Source organism: Oryzias melastigma, linkage group LG1 (genome assembly GCF_002922805.2).
Source record: "Oryzias melastigma strain HK-1 linkage group LG1, ASM292280v2, whole genome shotgun sequence".
Lineage (NCBI taxonomy): Eukaryota > Metazoa > Chordata > Actinopteri > Beloniformes > Adrianichthyidae > Oryzias > Oryzias melastigma.
The window spans coordinates 16,925,350-16,935,013 of NC_050512.1; the positions used below are offsets into that span (position 1 = coordinate 16,925,350).

General features: G+C 41.8%; 1 protein-coding gene across 5 annotated transcripts in view; it reads left to right on the plus strand.

Moving 5' to 3' along the window:
• The first annotated feature begins 22 nt into the window (after window positions 1-22).
• The window catches only part of lef1 (lymphoid enhancer-binding factor 1), a 41,811-nt gene continuing 32,169 nt past the window's right edge, over window positions 23-9,664 (plus strand). For all 5 annotated transcript variants that reach the window (XM_024289903.2, XM_024289901.2, XM_024289904.2 and 2 more), the window contains exons 1-3: window positions 23-1,609; window positions 2,890-2,956; window positions 3,994-4,139. In XM_024289903.2, coding sequence (XP_024145671.1) covers window positions 1,406-1,609; window positions 2,890-2,956; window positions 3,994-4,139 — 417 coding nt within the window. In that variant the 5' untranslated portion in view covers window positions 23-1,405. The remainder of the gene's footprint in view (window positions 1,610-2,889; window positions 2,957-3,993; window positions 4,140-9,664) is intronic.

The following is a 9,664-nucleotide window of genomic DNA, read 5'->3' on the forward strand; positions in this document are numbered from 1 at the left end:
TTTTTTTTTTTTTTTTCCCTCGGTCTCCTTACCCGGAAGAGAACCCCCTTCTCCCACCCTCATCTCCCCCCCTCTCTCAGCTGGGATGAACGCACACGTGGAAATGTTGGCTCGGCTCCACACTCGGACCAAATTTAGTCATACAAAGGCAAAGGAGAGCGGGGAGGGAGTGGGGGGAGAGGAAGGTAGCGGCGGTGGGGGAATCGGCTGGAAGGAGGGAGGGGGGGAGTTGGGGATGAAAGAGCCAGCCGCCGCAAGATCAAAAGGAGCCGCGGCTCCGCCCTCCTAACCCCACCTCCGCGCTTTATAAAGACCTGCCTCCCTGTCCCATCTCTGATTCTCACGCAACCCCAGAGTCTCGCACACTAAACACGCCCGGCTACTATTTTTTTATATTAAAAAAAATAGATATATTTCAAAATAATAATAATAATAAATATTTAGGCCTTTTTGAACGTCTTATTATATATTAATAAATAAAATAGCACTGTGTTAAATGTTAAATAACATTTTGATTATTGCTTAATAATTTTAGTAATGTAATGTTTGCACGCTCTCACCTCCAGCTTCCTCCTGTTTCTTTTTCTGTAATCTTTTTTTATTTCTCCTAATTGCTTTAAATCAGCGTGTGTCAGCCATGGCTGCTCCTTCTTCCCCTCCTGTCTGCCCATTTGTTGTGAGCTTTGTATAAATCTCTCTCTCAGGAGGAGTGTCAATTGGTGCGGTGTCAATCAGAGCGGCGGCTTCCCTTTCATCTCTCCTTCCTCCCAGTGACTGAGGAGGGAGGGAGAAAAAAGGAGGGGAAGGAGGAGGAGGAAGCGCGGCTACATTACCAACACACACACGCACGCGCTGGTTACATTACGCCGTGGAAGCGCTGCTGGAGCACTGGGAAGTCTTTCTCTTCCCCCCCTCACACATATTACTTTTTTCTTGTTATTTGGTGACTTTTATCTTGCTCTAAGGATGTATTTTTAAAGCATCACTTCTGTTGAAGTCTTCGAAGTTTTTGTCTTTTTAAGCTAACTTTTTGGTTCCACCAAGGAGATATATGTATATTTTCCTGACTTTTTAAATTTATTTCAAGGACAAATGTTTTTAATTGACTGAAAAAATGAGGAGGTGCTGATTTTTTTCCTTCTTTTTCGTGGCGGCGCGTCGGACTTTTAGAGCAGTTTTTAGCGAGCAGGTTGAGCGTTTGTCGCGCGGCGGTGATGGTGAGGAAGGAGGCGGACAGCAGCCGCTCTCCTCCTGTTGCTTCAGCGTAAGAAACAAAAACCCTCCGCCGCCGCGTGCCTGCCTGAACGCCGCGTTTCTTGGGGACTTCCGTGGGAGTTCAATTTTTTATTCCCTTTCAAGTCAGTGCTGGAATTTTTTTTAATTAAAAAAGAAGAAGAAAACAAAAATGCCACAGTTATCGGGCGGCGGTGGCGGGGACCCGGAGCTTTGCGCCACAGATGAAATGATCCCGTTCAAAGACGAAGGAGACCCGCACAAGGAGCAGATCTTCGCCGAGCTGAGCCACTCCGAAGAGGAGGGAGACTTGGCAGACATCAAGTCATCCCTGGTCAACGAGTCTGAGAGCAGCCCCAACAGCAACAGCCACGATGTGAGTCATGTGTGCAGGGATGTGGAGGGGATGTCTGAACTCCATCACTCAGGGAGGGGTGGGGGCAGCACTCCACAACATTCTGTTTATTATTTATTTATTTTTTAAAGCTTCACTTGACCTGTCTTTAAGCTTCAAATCCAACTGATTGAACCTACTGTGTGATTGTCACATTTGAACTTTTATTAGTCAGCTTTAAAGACTCAAATTCTACATTTAAGACATCCGGAAGAAGCTCCTCTATCGTGTGTGAACGAAAGGCCCTCAAATTCTGATGAAATTTGCAAGAAAAAATGATGCAAAAAGTGGGGCCTTGAGTGCAGCCTGAACTGATGTGTTTACTTGATGCTCTTGCATCTTTATCTTAAAAAAACGTGCATCATCAATATAGGATTTCATTTTAATCATGTCTTATTTATTGTTTAAAATATCTTGTAAAATTGCTGGTAAAAATGTTGGAAAAATTCTGTTGTTTTTTATGCTAAAGCATCAGCACACGTGGAGACAGAAAAAAAACTCTAGCTTGTGTTTTTGTCTTATTATATTTAGCTCTCCATCCATCCTTTCGCTCATACACCTGGGGCTGTGTGGCTTTCTACTCCCCCCGCCTCCTCACACAAAGTCAGTCGTCTGTTTTGTCGTTAGCAGAAGTTTTAATGAAATTTTTGGCTCCGTCCAAAAATGAAATTGTACACAGTCGTCATTTTAGAAGCCGTGGGACCGAGGCTGAATGTTAATTAAGAATCCGATGGAATTTCTTCACTCAGCTCAAAGCCCTCCTGAGGGGCTTGAACCCCCCCAAAAGGCAGGTCTGGTTTCACAATTTGACAGATGAAATAAAAGTCTTTCAAGTGCAAAGATTTATTTCTATTTAATATTTTGGTGAAGACGCTGTCTGCATTATTTGATCCAAAAAAGAAACAAATTTACCCTCCCAAAAAAAAAAAAGGAATCGTATTTTTTTTGTTCAAATTTAAAAACGAGAGTGGACCGGTGTAATTGAAATGAAGTTGTGTAACCTCTTGGAAGGACAGGATTTCTAATTGAGTGTTTCCTTCTGAAGCTTTGATGCCGACTGCTCCATCTCTGCTCTGTGTGAGTGTGTGTGCTTGAGCAAAAAACTGTTCTGCCTTAGTGAAAAGCTAAAAGGATGCGTATATCCCAGAAGCATTTGGAGGGGGGTGTCTGCTCACACGAACATGTGCGTGTACGTAGCTGTCCCCTCATCGTGTATTAACCGATTTCTCTTCACCTCTTCTGTGATTTTGATATTTTCACAGGCAGCTAGGCAGTCCCAAATACCACCAGATTCATATCACGAAAAACACAGAGACCTTGTAGAAGATGGTAAGTGACAGCAACTCATTCTGCTCATTTATTTTTAGAAAGGAAAAAAAACAGACGACAGAAGGCGTCACGTTGTTTTACCAGATAGGGGTCATGCTGTGGGCCCCCTTCGATCAGAACTGCTGATTGTCCTGATCCAGCTCTAGTCAGGACATGCCTTGGATTCATAAACACAGCTACCTGTTACTGGTTTCACCAGTGAGGGTTCCTGTTGAAAACAATGTATTGAACGAAAATGTTTTTTAAAAAGCTGCCCGTATTTTACTTTTTTTTTTTTCTAGGTTAAAAATATTTTTTCCGGCCTTCAATCCTCACAATCCCGTTTTCACCTGGTTATTTCTAATATGTTAAACCTCCCCTCACATGGATCGGCGCTATCACATGCAACATGTTGCTTCTGGCCCCTGGGACTCATTCCTGCCTGGCTATTGTAGTCTGACCCTGCTGCAGGTCATCATTAGGGCTTTAGAGGAGGAGTGTGGCCTTCTTTGTCTCCCTTTCACTCTTGAATAGGACCCCATCAAAACCCCAACGCCCATTTTTCTCAAAACAAGATCCACGTTGCCATCGGCCTGTATGCCACCCCCCCTCTTTTAAGCCTTACTGCACAGCTGAGAGGCGAGTGGCGCTTTATGGAGGCCTCTTGTATGAAGCTCCCCCTCTTTAGGTCATTGAAGAACAGTTGGGGCGTCTCCTGTTTTGACACAGTCTGTATGTTCTTCTAATTGGCGCTAATTGGCACAGAGGGGCTCCATTGTTCCTCTGCATAATACAACACTCCTCTCCAACATGGGGAAGAGAGGGCACAAATAAAAGGCTGTGGCGAAATGGGGCATAGGTTAAAGCAATAGGCAGTGATATGATTACAGCTTTTAAACAAGGTGAAGCCCTGAACCAGCCCTTCTGTTCGGAATATTAAACCATTTTAGAATACCACTGGTCAGGAATTCAGTTGTTTTTGATGTTCCACTGTAAAAAATAATTAACATTTACACATGTTTTCTTTCTATTTCTATTTTTTTTGTTCGCTCTTTAAGCGGACGATTGTTTTTCAGGGAAACATGCGGACATGTACGGTAAAGGCCACGTGTACCCGAGTTACCCAGGTTACATCATGATGAGCAACATGAACAGCGACTCCTACATGAACAATGGCTCCCTCTCACCGCCCATGCCCAGAACAGTAAGTACCAGCTTTTAGTTTGTCTTTGATGTTTTATACAACATCTTGGTTGGAAATCTTAAAAGACATATCCACACATATTATTTTGGATTTCTATACAATAAACTCAAACGTGAGTTTAAACTGTGAAATATTATTATATGAGAAATATGGCATACAATGTATTTATAATAGGAAATGCTTAAAAAAACTATTAAGTAGAATCTATTAATCTATTGGATATTTTTTTTACATTGAATAAATCCTTTATGGATAAAGCAATTTATTTTTTATTATTTCATTATATATATTTTTTTAAGCTGATAACAGAAGGCTGAAAGCATCACTTTTTCCCTTTTTCTGCCCCTCTGAGAGTAAAAAAAAGAGGAAACACTAGAAAAGAAAAAGAAAGAATGAGGCGTAACTGTGACTGACCAACAAAGATTTAATTTAATTTTGCAGTGGTTCAATTCCAAAGTCAGGCACTATTATAAATTTTACAGTTCAGGTTGTGTGCTAAAATCCTATTTTTGGGGGGTTTATTTCAACACAGCGTATAACCCCTGTGAGAGAGGAACAAAATAACAGCCTTTTCTTGAAATATTTCTATGTTATTGCAATTGATGGATATTTTTTAAACTTAAAATTCAGTGTGCCTTGAATTCCACTTGAGAAAAATTGTTAAATTATTATTATTAGTTGCCCATATTTTTAGCTAGGTCAAAACAAAGCTTAAGAACTCAACTTTTTCTCTAAATGGATCATTTGAATTTAAGTTAGGCTTGTTATCCAAATAACTTCCCACTCTCCTGGATGTGTTAGCAGTGTTTACACCTATTCTGTCAACAACTCCACATCACAGCAAACTAAATTTTGCTTATATTTCCTACACGATTACCAAGTGACTCACAATATGTCAAAGGATGCCTTTACGACCATTATGACCCGTGTAAACCCCCTCATTATGACTCCGTAAGCCCAAGTGCAAAAAGTCATGTTTTGAACTTCCCCAGCCCAAGGTTTTTCTAAACTGTCTCGTGAATGGAGGAAAAAAAAAAAAAGGATGGTAGTATTAATTTCAGGCCAGCTGCAGGTCTCTCACTGGAAGTTTCCTGTGTCTGTCCCATTTGCAAATTTCTCCTCCCAAGGCAGACATAAAATACAAAGTCTACCAGCAGCTGTCCACCATAATCCTGTTTGGTCCATGTCTCAGTATCTGACTTGGATGGACAAAGATGTTTAGTCTGTTCATAGATGGGTCCCCCCCACTGTAAATGAAAACGTGGCTTGTGAATGACTAAAAGTTGCTGCTTCTTTTGTGTGCAAGTGTCTGTTCTCTCCTGCTTTTAGTCACTTTTTAATATCTGATGTAATTGCAGATGCCACATGTGAAGACTCTCATTTCTCATCAAATGGTAAAATTGAATTTCATCCCTTTCTGTCAAAGTGGAGAAGTGAAACTATACAACATTTTGGAGAAACTTGTTCTTTTTACAAACTGCAATACCTTCTGAAATGTGGTTCAGGATAGTTTCCAAGCTGTCTTTATGGCTTGTTTTCTGGTTGATGGTATTAAAAAAAAAAATCAAAGTCTGTATGGAGACCAGCTGACTTTGTAAAAGGAAATTACCTCCCGGCACAGATGTTTCGGGCCAGGCGGTTAGGCGTCTCACTTGCAGCCAGAACTTCTGAAGCCCAAGATTCATTTCAGTTTCTGTGGTTGATACCCCCACCACCCTCCACTCACCCCGTCTTCAATAAAACGGTAGTCATTTATACGCTCTTCTCTCACTTAACTAAATAACACGAGCCGAGGCTTGGTGGAAGGATCACGGAACACAAGTCCTCTGGCTTTCTCACTGATGTCAGCTTGTTGCCATTGCTGCTGGCCACCGCAGCCATAGTATCTGCAGGCCAGGGATCGGTTTTCACTCACATCAAAGGCACATTCTCTCTTTCATTCTCTTCCATCCCCAGCCCCATCACCGCCCCCAATCCCGGCAGTTTAGATTGATTTCCATTGACCATGACATTCCTGCACATGCCGTCTACTCGTGATGGAGCTTTTGGGAGTTGCTGATTGTCAGCAGATTTTAGGACCTCTGGCTTAATGAGCTGACTTCTCCAGAAGGGCTCAGATTTGGTGTGAAGAGGCTCTGGTTTTTAGCGATTTCTTTACTTGTTTAACCTTTTAAGACTACGTGTGTTGACATCACATTTTGGGTAGTCGTTATTTCTGCCTAACTGTGGCCCTGTGACTCTGTGTTGACAGTTAGCTCAGGTCTTAAGAAGTTAAACACATTTTAAGAAGCATATTTGTGTTGTTTTTGCTTATTATTAAGTTTTAAATGCATGTTTTTGTTTAAAAATACATTTCTGGTTTGTTAGTGTGCAATCAGGGAAGGATGAGGGGTATAGGAAGAGATATATGCATCAATACGTACATTTTTATTTCAATCATTGTAGGAAACCTTTTTTAAAAGAACCAAATAACTTGTTTTTAAAATTCAAAAATGTACTTTACCTTTTTGGCTCTCATTTTGGAAAAAACAGCTTCTAAAAAAGATTTATTCTTGAAATAAGGGTTAGTCTATATTCTAAAAAATCCTAAAATCCTCTTGAAGCATGCTGCCGTCACCAGGTCATGTCAAAATCATGTAAACTTCAGTTTTATAGTCTCGTCTGTTGGCTTTAACATGCCTCTCTAAAGAGGGAATCATGACACTTTTTCCTTAAGTGGAGACACATAAGAAAGTTTTTAGATTTAAATCCATGTTTTGCTGCATAGGAATCTCACCTGATGCTGAAGATGGTTGTGATCTCCTGCTGTGTTAGAACAATGCTATGGTTGTTGAGTAACAGCTGGAAACAAAAACAAAAAAAAAAAAAAAGGAAAGAATTGCTGAGTTTTAGGTTTGTTTACTGTGCTGGTTGCTGGTGAGTGTTCAGGGAGTTGCTCCTTTTTTTTTTGCCTTTGGACCCTGAATCGCAGATCCTCATGGCAAAAAGGAGGGGGCGGTGGGGGCGCAGCACTGCGCTCTCCTTTGATGTACTGGTAACGTGACGGATCTGCGAGCCAGAGTCTCGCAGCGTGGAATCACTAACCCAGGCTTACCTAACGGGATTTGGTGGGACTGCTCTGGTGTCCCTCAGTGCCATGTGTGTCCTGAGCTCATGCCCTCAGTGCTACCGTGGAAGATCCCTGTTAAAGAGAACACTACATCTATCAGCTGCCCTCCATGTTCACACATCATGTTTTAGATGGCAGCTTCTGGCACTTTCAGGAGTTCCTCAGTGTCTCTACAGGGTGGACGTGTTATGGGAACGTCAGTAAAAAACTGAAAGCAGGTTTTTTTAGATCTAGATTTAGAAGAAAATTCTTGTCGTGATTGTGTTTGTGCAGCAGGAGCAATTGCGTTCTTCTGCTGTGTTGCAACATGCATTTTTCCCCCTCTCTTACTGTCATGCTGATGTCCTCTGTGGTGCCGATCTCGCACTGCAATGTGTTTGTGCAAAGTCTTCACCAGAGACCCCACAACTCAAATGAATCGTTTGGCTTTTGTTGTTGCCGCTGTATTGTAGGGTTTCATAAACAGCGCCATTAACGCCAAGTTTTCTTTTTTTTTCGTCTGCTGTGGTTTGGTGAGGCTGGTTGACACATTTACTCCGCATGCACATTTCTAATGACGCCATGTGCTTGCAATTCTCTTATCAGCGTTTTCATCATCCTAAATGGAGCTCAGCAGAGTAATTGTCTGCTAGTAGAGCAAGATATGTGTTGCTGTTGTTAAGATGAGAACAAGGAGAAGACAATCAAAGTTGGTTTATTTTTCTTGGCCCTTGAATGGGATATGTAGTGTTATTTTTATTACTTGTGAGTAGATTTCTTATCCAAAGACCTTTAAATATGTCCATTTCTAACCAAAATTAATCATTTGGTTTAATTATTTTTAAACTACGACTCCTAGTGGAAAGCTGTCAAACACTTAACTATTGTTTGAGGTTCATGTTTGTAAAAATGTGAGTTTTTACATTCCTGAAAGAAAACTGTTGCATCACAGGCAACATCTCCGTACACGTGACACACCCTGCTGATGCTTATTTTTGGGCGCGTGCTATTGCTCTGAGCATAGTGCTCATAGATGATGACATTTTCTTGGTTCCCAGTCCTCCCACTGAATTGAATAAAGCTCAACTGTTCATGCAGCCTGGAGCCAGCCAGTCAGACTTGTGTGAACAGACTTGTGTTTGGGCCTCAGCACCTGCTCCGAGGACTTCACTCCTCACCAGAAGTCTGCCACTGATCTCCACGGGTCAGCGCAGGTCCTATCCAAGGTCGTCCCCGATGCCCACTTTTGTCTAAAGGGGCCGGGGTGTGGATTTCCTGAAAAAGTGGATAAGAAGAGGAGATTAAAGGGCAGGGTATGCATGTGTACATTGTTTGTATTATTATTATTTTAAGTTTGTCCCACTGATATTTCTAATTGACCTGGGAAGAATGCGCTCACAGTCAGAGTTAGTTTTTTCTTTTAATCTAAGCACACGTTTTTCTGTTTTTGACTTTAAAAGTTTTAGCTGTAAGTCATGACAAACTTAGCAGTAGTTCATAAATGTGTCCCGCGGTATCCCACTGTTCCCTGATGAAGCCACAAAATAAGTAAAAGCAGGACTCGCTTGTTTTGATCTCATCCTGACAGCTCGTGGGTCTGGAAGGAGGTGAGCAGCGTTCAGTGAGCTAAATTGCAGCACGGGAGAACAATAAGATCAGAGGGGTAAAACTGTGGTTCCAAATCCTGACGGCCGCGTCAGACTTCAGAAAAGCTGAAACAGCCTTCACTTTGTCCGGCTAAAGAAACGGAGCTATGATCAATAGCGGCTCTGTTGCATGAATCTGGTCAGTCGAGGGCGTGCTCTCACCCCCCCTTCTCCCTCTGTGCAGTTTTATATTTTTCAGAAGCTCATTATTTCTTTCTGCTGTGGGTGTAAGTGCTAAAGAGGCTCACATGCAATGTGTATCTGACAGCACTGAAATATTAATGGTCCCCAGTGTAGGAGGTTGGTATAGGGCCTGCATGGTTGCAGTACAAAGGGTGCCTTCTTGCCACCAGGCTTTATTGGCCGAGCCATTAAATGAATAGATGCGTATAGCTTGCACTCGTTTTTTTTTTTTTAATGCCTCCTTCAGTGTTCTACTTTATTTTTGTCTAACCATTTCCAACACAATTAGAGATCAGATCAGATTGGCATGTGTGCTAACACATAAGACAGTTTTCAGTGGGACGACAAAGAGGAAAAGCTTTGCTATCAGTTCATTTTGTGTGGTCTTGGCCCATAAAAACACCCTGTTCTTTGACTGTGAAAAAAAGGCCTGTCTTTAATTTTTGGGAAACCCATAAAAGTTTGCCGCTCCTTTCATATCGGCGGCAGAATTGAAAACAAATGCTACATTCTCCCCTCCTCTCCTTTGAACTGGCCAATTATGGAGTTGTGAAAAAAAAATCAGTCTGTGGATCTCTTTACCCCTTCTCTTTTCTTTCCACTTTCCC